Here is a 14,665-nt window from a genome sequence, read left to right as displayed (position 1 = left end):
TGGTCGCGGACCACGAGGGATGAGAAGATGGAACCTCAGGAACCTCTACAGGACAGGAACAGAACATCAGGATACAGAAGACATCTGGACTAGAACAGAACATCAAGAGACATCTGGTACAAGGACGAAGATGAGAGATCAAGGAACGAAGAACATCTAGACGAAGACTCGGGATCCCACATGGAACAGAGTGCCTTAGAGAAGCTGGAAGACATGGAGTCCTATGGAGGACTTAATCCTTGCAAAGGCAAGCTGGAATGAAGACTGAAGCTTTTTATACTGGAGAAGATGCAGATCCAATGATGAAATCAGAAGTGGACCACTCTTTCGCTGTAGCTTTAAATGCTGAAGAGAGAGCCAGCCTTGCCCCCTAGGAGGAAGCAGGAAGCAATGCAGGACCCTGGACAGCGGCCTGCTGCACAGGAGGACGCCAACCTGTAGCAGAAGCTGGAATTAGGCCTCAAGCAGGCCCGAGGTAAGCACAACTTCTGACCACTGAGGAGGAACTGCCAGCGGCTTCAGTTGCCAGGCGAGACCGGGGATGGTAGGCCTTATCCCCACGGGAGACAAGGTAGGCGTCAGTGGCCTCTGGGCCACATAGGGGTATTGTTGGCGGCCTCCTGCTGTATAGGGGCGTACCCAGACGGCTCCCTGCTGTCGGGTGAAACAGCGGTGGTATTGGCCTCCGGGCCGCATGTGGTGCCATAGCGTGGCTCCAGCGGCATGGTAACGGTGCCAGCGGCCACCGTGCCGTGCCGGGTGGTACAGTGCAGCTCCAGCCACAAACAGAGAGCAGGGACAGCCTCCGGGCTGCAGAGGCTGCAGTAGAGCGGCACCTGCCGCACAGTAAGTGTGTCAGCTGCTCCGGGCTGCAAGAAAAAGAGGAGAACAAAGGTGGAGAAGTTGCTCATGCAGCTAACACAGGGCAGATTTGTAACAGATGCAGATTACGGAAGCACCTGCTGCACAAAGAGCTGTTTAGCAGAACATGCCTGGAAACTGTTACAGCTTTCTTTATGCCCTGGGCAAGACAGGACTTTGACAGGCACTGGGTTTCACAGCTAATTAAATACCAATCCCCTATTTTAAGCTGTTTAATGTGAACTATTGGGCTTGTGTTAAAAAACCCCATAATGTAATAGAAAGTGAGCTACACATAAAACAGGACGAGTTTGGTCCTGGGCTTGAAGAGAGCATATTGTCCTGGTGCTGCCATGGCCTGTCCGCATTTTAATTAGGTAAACATAAACCCTGGCTAGTCTTGGACATTTTGGGAGCCCATCTTATTTATAACTACCATCATTTCATAATTTTGCATTTATTTTCTGTGGCATAGATAAATGTGTACATATATATATATATATATATATATATATATATATAGAGAGAGAGAGAGAGAGAGAGAGAGATCACTTTACTGATCAGCATCGCTCAAAGTGAGAGAACAACACAGCTGACACTGCTCACACAGATGCAGTCACCATGTTAACCCTCTGTTAGGTCTTCCCCTCTACAGATGTTTCCTCTCTTTGCAGTTCAAAATATAGTAAAAACTTTAGACCTAAGTAAATATAAAGTCACCAAAGCAAGGCTAATTATTCTATATAACCCAGGAAAATTACATATTAACAAATGACATTAACAGCAACAGTGTGGTATCTGAAACACCATCAGTCTGTGAAAGTAATGGCCACTAGTGAGGGAAGAGAGCGGTGAGATCGGGAGGCTCTTATCAGGCTATGAGTGACGTCAGCACTGGCCAATCCTCTTCCTTGGACATGCGACCCTGCAGCTAAGCCCCAGAACACCTCTCATAAAGAGCAGCCGGCTGGTTAACACACAGGGAAGAGAGCAGTCAAATTGGGAGGCTCTGTCCAGGCTGTGAGTGACGGTGCTGGCCAATTCTTTTTCTTAGATGTGTGACCTTGCAGCTGAGCCCTGGTACACCTCCCATAAAGAACGGCCAGCACGCTGCCAAAACGTGCGCCAAAGAAGTGCACCCCTAGGAGCAGTTTTTCCTCTTTCACCCGAATTTCTGTTGCGAGTACATCTGGCCTGCCTGCTTAGTGATCTACAATAGGTAAAAACAAGAGGAAGGGTGGGATTCAGCCCCTTCCACCTGGGACTGTTTCTTCACCCCTTCTTTTACCACCACCATTGATTCTTTCATGACTAATGCGACATCAGGACCAGGACAAGAGGGGCTTGGGGGTTCTTCCCCTGCCCAGAATGAGACCTTAGTTTCTCTGAGTCTTGTAGCTCAAATTAATCCACAACTAGGAGTTGATGTTCTATGAGTTCTTCGGCTGTAGAGACATTTATTTATTTATTTTTATTTAAAATATTTTATATACCGTTTTTTATACTAGATGTAATCAAAACGGTTTACAATATAACATACATAAAATCACAAAGTTAAATTTAATAAAAGGTAAAAGACTTTGAGAAACTTAAAAATAAAAGACAGTATATTCTTAAATAAAAATGAACAACAAATTAAAAGCTTTAGGAGGAGGGAAGGAATGAGGACAGTGGAGCTTGACACAGCTCAAGAACGTAATATAGGAGAGGCATGATTAATTGGCCTCATGGATGTTAAAAGTGCATTTAAAGAGAGAGGTTTTTAAACTCTTTTTAAATTTGGTCCTGCTATTTAGGTGTCTAATATAGTCTGGGATGGAATTCCAAAGTTTCAGGCCAGCTACTGAAAATGCACCGCATCTCGTTAGATCTAGTTGGGCAATTTTGATAGTAGGAACTTGTAGAAAGTTATTTTGGGATGAGCGTAAGTTTCTGGAAGGTCTATAGATGCGTAATTGGGAGCTGAGCCAAATTGAGGTGTTGTCATTTAGTAAATTATGAATAATGGAAAGAATTTTGAATTTGATCCTGACTTTGTTGGGTAACCAGTGTAGAGAGTAAAGTACAGGAGAAATATAGTTTCTACGCGACTTGCCAGTGAGAATGCGTGCTGCTGAGTTTTGGATTAATTGTAGTGGTTGAATCGCATTTTGGTGGGGCTCAAAGAACAGGGCATTAGAACAAGGCCTTTTCGCCTTTGGGTGGAGGAAAACTTGTAATTTAAGCAGCTTCAGAAGTGGTATCTACATCTACTCCTAATGTTTTAAAGGAAATCCTGGGTGCTGCTTCTCCTTAAACCATCTGTAATCACCCTAGAAACACTTTGGATGTCAATTGTAGGATTTCAGGATCTCTTACCTCTAGTAGTAATAATATGGTATCTACAGTTAATGATTTATCTGTCACAATTTCTTCTCATTCACAGAAACATATTCAATGGGAGAATAAAATGCAAGAAATGTCTGGGAGTATCAAGGAGCTTCAGGAGAGTAGTGTGACTAATTAAGGATATAGAATATTCCCATAGCAGAATGGAAAATTATGGGAACTATACAAAAGGACTTAATTTGAGATTCATTAATTTCCCTAGATCCTCCTTGATCTCCCCTTTAGAATTGCTTAAAAGTATTATTCTGAAGTGTTGCAAACTCCTCCTGACGCCTTTCCTCCCTTGCTGAAGTTATATTATCTTCCTACAATACTCGATCCTCAGAGGGAGAATGTAATGATGAGGGAGGAAGGCCAGGTTGGAGATTTAAACTGTCTTGTTTTTTGCAAGATTCTAAGATTGATTCTAGGACTACACTCTTAAGGGTGAATTTTAAAAGCCCTATGCGTGGTAAAACCAGGAGATACTCGCGTGACTCGGCCGCATGCAGGCTGCATGGATTTTAAAAGACCTGCGGCCATGCGCGTATCTCCAGGTACGTGGATAAAAAAGATTTGACAAAAAGGGGTGGGACATGTGTGTGGTCTGGGTGGGGTATGGGTGGGCTGCGACTGCACCCATGAAGTCACTTATGCGCTCTGGCGTGCGCCGAGATCCCTCAACCATGTAACTTGCTTCTGCTATGGACAGCATGTAAGTAGTGAAATAATAAAAAAAAGGGTAGTCAGCGGGGTTTTAGGGGTCAAAGCTAGTAGGGAAAAGAGAGGCAAGTTAGGTAGGGGGTTTAGGAAGTCCTCTCCTTTACTGGGGTGAACTGGAGGGAACTGGGGAATAGGCCTATTGCATTCCTGCACGTACCTACTAAAATTCTCTCCCTTATACACTCGAGAGGGAATTCGCGCACACATGCATGCGTTGATATAAAATTGTGCATGCATGTACGCGTGGCTAGCTGATTTTATAACATGCGTGCATAATCGCATGCATGCTATAAAATCGGTGCGTCCATGTACATGTGCCGGCAAATGCATGCACATTTGTACCCACGCGTGGTTCTTAAAATCTACCTTTTAGTTGTGTATGTTCTGGAAACAGAGAATGTACTTTGAAATGATTTTTTGGTGTACAGGATAAAAAATTTCTTGGGGCATGGAGTAGCTATATTGCTGGATGTTTCAAGAGTAACTCAGCAAAGAAGGAAAGCTTTTTTAATGTTTCGAGAGAGTATTATTTCCTTGGGTTACACTTTCCTGCTGAGTAGGGATGTGAATCGTTTTAGGACGATTAAAATTATCGTCCGATAATTTTAATATCGTCTTAAACCGTTATGGAACACAATACAATAGAGATTCTAACGATTTATCGTTATAAATCGTTAGAATCGTGAGCCGGCACACTAAAACCCCCTAAAACCCACCCCCGACCCTTTAAATTAAATCCCCCACCCTCCCGAACCCCCCCCCCCAAATGACTTAAATAACCTGCGGGTCCAGCGGCGGTCCGGAACGGCAGCGGTCCGGAACGGGCTCCTGCTACTGAATCTTGTTGTCTTCGGCCGGCGCCATTTTCCAAAATGGCGCCGAAAAATGGCGGCGGCCATAGACGAACACGATTGGACGGCAGGAGGTCCTTCCGGACCCCCGCTGGACTTTTGGCAAGTCTTGTGGGGGTCAGGAGGCCCTCACCAAGCTGGCCAAAAGTTCCTGGAGGTCCAGCGGGGGTCAGGAAGCGATTTCCCGCCGCGAATCGTTTTCGTACGGAAAATGGCGCCGGCAGGAGATCGACTGCAGGAGGTCGTTCAGCGAGGGTTCCAGCGCCTCGCTGAACGACCTCCTGCAGTCGATCTCCTGCCGGCACCATTTTCCGTACGAAAACGATTCGCGGCGGGAAATTGCTCCCTGACCCCCGCTGGACCTCCAGGAACTTTTGGCCAGCTTGGGGGAGGCCTCCTGACCCCCACAAGACTTGCCAAAAGTCCAGCGGGGGTCCGGAAGGACCTCCTGCCGTCCAATCGTGTTCGTCTATGGCCGCCGCCATTTTTCGGCGCCATTTTGGAAAATGGCGCCGGCCGAAGACAACAAGATTCAGTAGCAGGAGCCCGTTCCGGACCGCTGCCGTTCCGGACCGCCGCTGGACCCGCAGGTTATTTAAGTCATTTGGGGGGGGGGTTCGGGAGGGTGGGGGATTTAATTTAAAGGGTCGGGGGTGGGTTTTAGGGGGTTTTAATGTGCCGGTTTTGCGATTTTACGTTTTTTTCGATTTTTTACGATTTTTCACGATTTTTTACGATATTTTACCCCCCCAAACGGCAACAATACGATTCCCTCCCCCTCCCAGCCGAAATCGATCGTTAAGACGATCGAGGACACGATTCACATCTCTACTGCTGAGATTTCCCTGTAAAAGTCTAATCAAATCCAGGAAGGAAAGGTTTTTATTCTTTGATCCTAAACAGCTGGAATTATTTTTACAGTCTAGAGGTTCTTCATCAGTTGCCTTCCAAGCTTTCAGGGAGTTTAATGAGCTAAATTAGATGTAGTTTGGTATTTCCTGGTTATATTATAATTTCTCTGCCTTCTTCCCTTGGTTGAGGACTAATTTTATGTTATTATCGTAGTGATTACTAATTGTAGTCCAAAAGTTGTGTTATTGGCTTTTCTGTTTCTGTATCAAGTGTAATTCTTGATGATTAAATGGAAATTAAACTTGTCTTTTTTAACAATTGACTGGGAAGTAGATTGGAAAACTGACTACAACAAAGTAGTAGATGAATTTATGTCCAACTTAGTTCATCAGAGGTTTAAGTAGTCTAGAACAGCGCTTCTCAACCAGTGTGTCGCACAGCAGCAGTGGAGACATTCTGGCAGCTACATTTGTCAGTTGAGGTAACTAACTGAGCAGGCTGCCCACATCATATAGAATTCTTCATTCTGCACTTGAACGTAGAGGGAACTGACCCATTGTGACAAGTTCATGTGGGTCTCTGCCCCCTCTCTTCCTTTGTTTTAAAATTTGAAAGAGACCTGTGGAGCTTTCAATGCTTCCCTTACTCTTCTTTTGAATCCTCTCCATGTCTGCACTGCCTGCCCCATGAAGGTTAATGTTCCACACAACGTTTTTGTTAATGTTGGTGTGCCTTGGGCCTGAAAAGATTGGGAAACACGGCTTTAAATGGTCTTGGCTCATGGTAGATCTTATGTTTTAAAGCTTAAAGTTTAGAAAAGCTGTGTTCTGCTGAAGCATCCAAATTGGCATTGTCAACAAAATTTGAAGTCCATTTACAACATTGGGGGTAGATTTTACATAAATTGTTAGACAATAAATTACAAGATTTCAGCTACATTTTTAACATCATCTGGTAAACATATGCTGCAAATTGTTTGAGCAAATTCATTTTCATTCACATCAAATTCTCTACATTTTGAATCAGTGATGGCAACTTGTAAGTCACTTGTTCATGTATTGGGCTCATGCAAGACATTTGCTTCAGTGCAATGGGAGTCGTACAAGAAGTCAAATATCTCATTATATTCTGCAAGCATAGAATACCTGTCTTCCAGTTTTTATTTTATTTATTTATTTATTTTATTTAAGGTATCGACCTCCAGATATCTGTTCGGTGCGGATTATATAAAAACATTCATAAAAGAGGTTATAAACAAGACAACACATAACAAAACCACTTACAAATGCCTCCTGGAACAGCATCGCTTTCACCATTTTCCTGAAACATTCAGAAAAATTCATAGTTTGTGTTAGTGCGTGCTAACGGGAGTTAGCGCGCACTAACACAAAAATCCGGGACCCACAAAAAAAAAAAAAAGAACCACGGGAAAAATGAAATTTCCCACGGAGGCCCGAAAACTAAGCCCGAACCGAAAAAAAACAACCAATGCACATCTCTACATCTGCAAAAGTGCTGCAGGAATGCAAAGTTGCCTGGCAGGCCTCAAATTCGCTGGCACCATTTTGAGAAACAGCAGCCACAGAGCAGGAGCAACCGGAATTGCTCCTGTCCCCTTTATACTTGCTGACAGACAGCTCGATCCAGTATCGTCCGCTCGAGGATTGCCCATCTGTAACGTGCTCGTAGCGCACAATTCGGGCGCGCAAGGCAGTTCGGCGATACAGTCTCCAGTTTCACGCGTCCGTATCGCTTCTGAAAACAGACGCATAACCCTTTCCGCACCCGGCATGTAAATGAACGAAAAAGCTGTATAATGAAGGAATTATCTATTCCCCTGCGATACTGTAACGGGCGCTGATATTATCTCCTCCGTAACCCGCTGTTCTGCCGCGGCCTTAACCTGCTAGTTTACCGCCTCCCCCTAGTAGGAGTTAGTGTAGTGTAGTGTAGGGTAAAAACATTGCTTACCCGCCCTGGTCCCGTCCGGTCTCCTGCAGCCCCGTCCGGACCGGACGGGGCTGCAGGAGACCGGACGGGACCAGGGCAAAAAAAAACAAACGAAAAAGTAGCAAGGCTCGGGCCTGCTATGGTAAGTGTAAAAAGTGTAAAAAACAAAAAACCTGTGTGTTATATAAAAAAATAAAACAATTTTAAATACCTGTCGGAGGGCCGTGGGTCCAGGCGGCCGGTGGGCGGCGGGCAGCCATCAGCGGCATCCGGTAGTCCCTTCTCCCTTCCTCCCTCCCTCCCCTGCCTGGATGAGCGCCAAAATCGCACGGGCGGGTCGGCAGCGGGGGGGGGGGGGGGGGGGGGGGCGGCAGCAGGATCTGGGAGCGGCGGGTAGGCAGCAGCGGGGTCCGGGGGGGGCAGGGGCAGCGGCAGCGGGGGGGCGGCAGCAGGATCTGGGAGCGGCGGGTAGGCAGCAGCGGGGTCCGGGGGTGGCAGCGAGATCCGGGGAGCCAGCAGCGGCAGCATGTTCGATCGCGCAGGCAGGTAGGTGGCAAAGTAAAGATGGCCGCCTGCACGGGAAAATCGTGCAATTGGCCGCTGTATAGGCGGTGTTACAGCGCCTATACAGTAAAATGGGTTGCGCGGGCATAACCCTTCCCTAACGCTTCACAGCCGCGGCATGCATTTGCATGCGATTAGAGGAGAGTATCGGGGAGTTAGTGAAGAGAACTGTGCGTGCGGGGAGGAAGGGTGCGCCTGACACTACCTCACTGTTTTTACCGCGGCCATACTGGATCGAGCCGAGAGTAAGATAGTCCAGGGGAGTCTGGGAGCACCCATGGAGGCCTGCAGTTTGGGGATGGGGGGGGGGGGGGGGGGGGAATTGAACTGCAGTGGGGTGGGGAGGGGTGAGGGGAGCGGGGAGCTGTTTCAGGACAGAATTTGTTTAAATGGCAGCACCCAACAAAGTGAAACAAAAAAAAGCCCCAAAACATTGCATTTGTTTTCTTTCATTTAAAAAAAAAAAAAAAAAAAGGGGAAATGTCATTTGATATTTCCTATTTTGTTTCAAACTGTACATCCCTATTAATTAATGATAACCTAACCCCCCCCCCCCCCCCCAGATCTATGGGCAGCTTTGCAGGACTGGAGTTTGACACTTTTTTGCTGTAGGTAAATAAAAAAAAAAAAAAAAAACCAGAATATTCCACAGAACCCCGATTATGAATGTTATTTTGAAGTTTATTTTAAGAGCATGGCATCAGCTAACTCTTCCAGCAGGCTTTTCATCTTGAGCAACTATAGCTCGTGGGCTGGTGCAAACGCTTCGCTTCCCAAGTGAAAGCACTCCGCACACTGTACTGAATTTTGGTTGTATCAGCATAACCCTTTGTACTCTCTTTCTGTCAACAACTGAACTAAACTTCAGAGACGTACAAAATGAAAAATTCTCAAATGCCTGCCTTTTGGATCGATAGTTAATATCCCTTAGACCAAAGGGGCCCAAACTTTTCTGGGAAAGGGTCATAGAAATACATTTCAAATCAGTGAGAGGGCTGGAGGTGGGGAGGTCCTCCTCACGGTGGTGGTGGGGAGGGGTAAGAAGGAAAGTGAGGGAGAGAGCCCTTCAGAGTTGTTTGCTGAGAAGAGGAAGGACGCCATTTTTGGCCTTTTCGGTGCTTTAAATTGCTGTGGGAGAGGCAGAGAGCAGGGCGCGGCAGATAGGCTGTCAGTAATAATAATTCTGATTTTCTCCAAAGTTGACAACCCTGCCGCACCCCCAGCAAACTTGTCCTCTGCTTCCCCCTTCCCCAGTATCTTTTCATCTAGGGTAGTGGGGGGGGGGGGGGGGGGGCAGGGAGGTAGAGAGTTTGGATGGATGCTAGATTGAGGTATTTGTGTGTGTGTTGCACTCTCACACTCACACACCCTACCATGCACTTTTGGTCCTTCTCTACTGCCTTCCCCCTTTCTTGTCCCATTCCTCCACCCCCATTCCACTCCTCCCTTTTTCCTCCTCTCACTCCCCTCTCGTGCAACATGCCAGATTAATGGTATTAGCAAAACCACCCACCTTGAGGCCCTAATCCATGGAGAAACACTCTGACTTGGTATCTGGATCATAATAATGAGGATTTCTGCACTCTGCCCCCAAAGCCTGCCTCTTTAGTGGATGTTATCCATGCCCCCCTGCCCCACAGTTCTGAAGAGATGGTGGGGCAGTTGGGAGCATCCTTACCTGGTTTTTCCCTAGCAGTGCCATAGAACCAGGTGCCTTCCTCCCTTTGGCCTGCACTACCCTCCACAGCAGCCAAAAACTCCTTATGGCTGGGCTGCAGCCTCTCTCCCTGTCTCCGGCCCACGGGACTCCACCTGCACAAGCGGCACTAATGCCGGCAATGCCTAACGCAGCCAGTCAGTTGTGGTCTTGCACCAGCATCCCCTGTCCACGCTGCTCTGGGGTACTGCCACTTATACGTCTGGCTTCAAGTGTCAGAGCTGGTGATTGTATTTGGTGCTCCCACCACCACTGCAGGACAGATCAAGCTTCTATTATGGTGGATGCTGTGGGCTGGATCAAACTCCTTCCGCTGTTGCTGCCAGGGACCAGATGAAATTCAGCCAAGGGCCGCATCCAGCCCTCGGGCCGTGATTTGGGGACCACCGCCTTATATCTTTTGTTTCTGATTTGCTGTCTTCTCCGTGTTGCAGTGGATGAGGGCAAGATGGAGCTCGGACCCCTGCTATGCATTCTATGGCGTAGATGGCACGGAATGTTCTTTCCTTATCTATCTCAGTGAAGTTGAATGGTTTTGCCCTCTGTTGCCATGGAGAAACCAGACCGTCCGACCTTCTTTAAAACCAGCTCCTAAACTGCAGGTAGGATGCGATGGCTTCACTTTTTCACTGTCCCAGCTCAGGTATATCGGGGTAGGGAGGGGGGACGGGGAATTGTCTGGGAGCTTAAAATAACCACAAACGTTACAGGTGATGCCATATCCTGCTTTCTTTCACCAAGATGCTTTTTTAATAAGTAATAAATGCTATAAGAGAGAGAAGCATTTGATGGCCTGCTGTTAATCATTTTAACTTCATTATCCAACAAGTCTTAATATTTGAAATTGATTTTAGCCTGTAGAATGAATGTGGGGAATTGGGAATTGGCCCATTCTCTGGTTTTAAGAATTTGACTGACAGATGGCCATGGGCTTGCCTCTCTCCACCCTTTCACTTTGTAGCATTTTCACAGCTTGGAAATCTTGAGTGCTGCTGATAGAATCCACTCCACATTGTAAAACATTTTTGTTCAGTCATTCTTTGGAGACTGGCTCCTGAGGACTGAAGATGGGTATCTGGTGTCCTTTCTCATAAAAGTAGGAGTAAGGGAGAATGATGGTAACTACAGATTCCCTGTACGTACCAGGATCAGTCCAGACAGTGGGTTATCTCCCCCTTCCAGCAGATGGAGTCAGATAGAACTTTGAAGGATGCTTCCTTATAAAGGTAGTGCACCCTCTACTAATCCTCAGTATTCTCTTGACTCCAGCAGATGACAGTGGTGGCTTTCGTTCTCCACTGAGATGACTAGAAAGCTATTTTAGGAATTTTCTCTATTTTCCTCAGCTTTCCTTTCTTTTGGATGGATCAAGTCTAATAAAAAAAAAAAAATCTTTGAATTTTGAATTTTCTGAGGGAATTATTTGGAGAGCTTTCCTGTAGCCTCCGCTCCTGTTTTAGTGGGAGCATTCTATTGCTTGCAGGCAGTACTATTTGCAGCTCTCCCCTCCCATCTCTGTTGTCGGGGTAAGTTTGTTTTTATTTCCTTTTGACAGGTTATTTCCTCTCTTCCTCTCTCCGGGGTGCAAGTTGGTGGTGCCGACCTCTCCCCCTGTGGCTGCTATCCGACCCGCTGCCCCTGAGATGCCATTTTCCTCGAGGCAGCCGGCACAGAGAGGCGTTATTCCTCTGTGCCTCTATCTGTGGGTCGCTGAGGGATAGAGAGAGAGCGAGCAGGACTGAAGTGGAGGCTATTACCCGCTTCTTACAGCCACAAACCTGGTGAGCGTGAGGAAGAACATGCTGAAGCGGAGGTTTTTCCTGCTTCCCACAGCTTTAAACCTTGCCTGTTTCTCGCGTTAAGAACAGCTGGTTCCCTCGCAGCTCCGTCAGGGTTCCCCATGCCTCGTTCATCGAGGTACTGCGCTTGTGGAGAGCCCGGGTCGAGGCTCTCCCGTGAAGGGATTTTCACAGCTTGCCTCCCTGGTGGGGAGGGACCCTCTCAACCGCCGGGCCGCTCTGGTTCTCGTCTTCTGGTGCGCCTCGATGCTTAGGGGTCGGCCCCGATCCCGCTGACCGCGGGAATGGCGGCCATTTTGTCTCCAGACTCGGCTGCTCCGGCACTAACAGGAGAAGAGCAGGATGCTCCTTTTTCATCTCAGCCACCGGTTTTGACACCCGTTCCACCTCTGGAGCCTTTTCCTTCGTCAGGGGATCTTCCCATTCTTCCTCCATCGGGGCCACCTCCTTTTTCCACGAATTTTGTTCTCCTGCTTCACAATCCTTACTTGGCCAGAATGGGCCAGCACCAGGAAATTTTGGTGGGACCTCCTCCTCCTAAGGTACCCAGAAAGGCTGATTCCACTGAGGTCTTGGGAAATGCCCAGACCGTGGGGAGTGCCCAAGGGTCAGCGGTCCCAGGACCAGGGGTAACTCCAACCACCTCAAGTGCTCCAAGGGTCCGTTTGGTACACCCCTCTGCGGGGGGGATCTGTTCCTCAGCAGGACCCGGATCCGGTTGAACCTTCGACTACGGCTCAATTGGAAGGGGATGATCCTAGAGTCCTACGGATCTTCCAGAGGGATGAGCTAGACCCGCTCATTCCACATATCCTACAGGAATTGGACATTGAGGCCCCTCAGGACCCGCCTGAGCCTAATCCACCAGCGAAGAAAGGGGACCCCCTTCTGGCTGGTCTACATCTGCCGTGTAGGTTCTTTCCTTACCATCCCACGTTCCTTCAACTGTTATCCAGGGAATGGGATTCTCCGGAAATCTCCCTCAAGGTCGGCAGAGCCATGGATAAGCTATATCCTCTCCTGGATGATTTCCTGGAGCTTCTTAAGGTTCCCAAAGTAGATTCTGCAGTCTCAGCGGTGACGAAAAGAACTACCATTCCAGTAACGGGTGGTGCAGCCTTGCGAGATCTTCAAGATCGAAAGCTGGAAGTCTATCTTAAGAGAGTTTTCAAGGTGTCCGCCCTGGGGGTCCAAGCGGTCATTTGTAGTTCCTTCGCTCAGCGTGCAGGCCTCTGCTGGCTTCAACAGCTGCTCAGCTCCCAGGAGTTGCCTCCTGAGAAAGCACTCCAGGCAGACCACCTGGAGGCCATCATAGCATATGGAGCAGACACTCTATATGACATTCTGAGAGTATTGGCCAGATCTATGGTTTCTGCAGCCTCGGCTAGATGCCTCCTCTGGTTTCGCAACTGGGTGTCGGATTCTTCTTCCAAGTCGCAGCTGGGATCCCTACCCTTCAAGGGCAAGCTTCTATTTGGGGAGGATCTGGACCAGATTATCAAGTCCCTCGGAGAGAATAAGGTACACAAATTGACAGAGGATCGCCCTCGTTCTTCTAGGTCTTTTAATTCAACTAGAAACCGATTCAGGAATCAACATCGTTTCCACCAGGCAAGGACTGCAGCTCCCCGTCAGCCGTCCTCTCGATCTCAATCCTGGACTCAGTCCTTTCATGCCCGAAGACAGCCCTGCTCTGGTCTGGCCCAGGGGACGTCCTCCAAGTCTTCACAATGAAGCTATGCCGGCAAACTCCCCGATCCCCAGGATAGGGGGATGTCTCTCCCGTTTCTACGAGGAGCGGGTCAACATCACGTCAGATCAGTGGGTCCTGGATATTCTAAGACACGGCTACTCATTAGAATTTGCTCGGTCACTAAGTGACAGGTTCCTCTTCTCTCCATGTGGCCCAGTCCAGAAACAACTCATAGTCCGGCAGACACTCGACAGGCTTCTGGCTCTCGGAGCAATTCGTCCGGTCCCCACCCTGGAAGTAGGCCGGGGACATTATTCGGTATACTTCGTAGTCCCCAAGAAGGAAGGTTCCTTCCGCCTTATCTTGGATCTCAAGTTGGTCAACAGGGCCCTCAAGATTCCCCACTTTCGGATGGAAACCTTGCGCTCTGTGATAGCGGCGGTACACTCCAGAGAATTTTTGGCCTCCCTGGATCTGATGGAAGCTTATCTACACATTCCCATCCTCCAAACGCACCAGCGTTTTCTGTGATTCAAGATTCTGGGACAGCATTTCCAGTTTCAGGCTCTACCCTTTGGTCTTGCGACCGCTCCTCGAACCTTCACGAAGGTGATGATAGTAGTAGCTGCCGCTCTCTGGAGGGAGGGAGACTTGGTGCACCCATACCTGGACGACTGGCTCATTTGGGCAAAGTCCTCAGCCCACTGCCACTGGGCAGTCGACAAGGTGTTGATGCTTCTTCACTCCTTTGGTTGGGTGGTCAGCTTCGCCAAGAGCAGCCTTTCTCCATCTCAGTCTCTGGACTTCCTGGGGGTGCATTTCTACATAACGCTGGGCAAGGTGTCTCTGCCCCCAGACAGGGCTCATGCACTCATAGCTCAGATACAGCGATTCATCGGTCTCTTGCTTCCAACGGCGTGGGATTACCTCCAGGTCCTGGGATCCATGGCTTCCACCATCGATTAGGTCCCCTGGGTGTTTGCACATATGCGTCCCTTACAGTGTGCCTTGCTCTCCCACTGGAAGCCAGTGTCTCGGGACTTCCAAGCCATCCTTCCTCTCCCGCAGGGAGCCAAGGATAGTCTCTCGTGGTGGTTCAACCTGTCTCATCTTCTCCAGGGTGTTCCTTTGGACATCCCGAAATGGGTAATCGTCACAACGGACGCCAGTCTCTCTGGCTGGGGAGCGGTGTGTCAGATGAATTCTGCGCAAGGGAAGTGGATGCCGTTCCAAGCAACTTGGCCGATCAATCGCTTGGAGACCAGAGCAGTGCGTCTGGCATTGAAAT

The 14,665-nt window shown here is 48.3% G+C and overlaps 1 protein-coding gene across 6 annotated transcripts in view; it reads left to right on the top strand.

The window, feature by feature from the left end:
• MGAT5B (alpha-1,6-mannosylglycoprotein 6-beta-N-acetylglucosaminyltransferase B) overlaps window positions 1–14,665 on the top strand; it is a 498,248-nt gene that overhangs the window by 203,748 nt on the left and 279,835 nt on the right. For all 6 annotated transcript variants that reach the window (XM_029600396.1, XM_029600400.1, XM_029600401.1 and 3 more), the window contains exon 6: window positions 10,320–10,487. In XM_029600396.1, the coding sequence (XP_029456256.1) occupies window positions 10,320–10,487 (168 nt within the window). The remainder of the gene's footprint in view (window positions 1–10,319; window positions 10,488–14,665) is intronic.

This window comes from Rhinatrema bivittatum, chromosome 4 (assembly GCF_901001135.1).
Source record: "Rhinatrema bivittatum chromosome 4, aRhiBiv1.1, whole genome shotgun sequence".
Lineage (NCBI taxonomy): Eukaryota > Metazoa > Chordata > Amphibia > Gymnophiona > Rhinatrematidae > Rhinatrema > Rhinatrema bivittatum.
The sequence above is the reverse complement of the archived record's forward strand: the minus strand, read 5'-3'. Positions and strand labels throughout refer to the sequence as shown.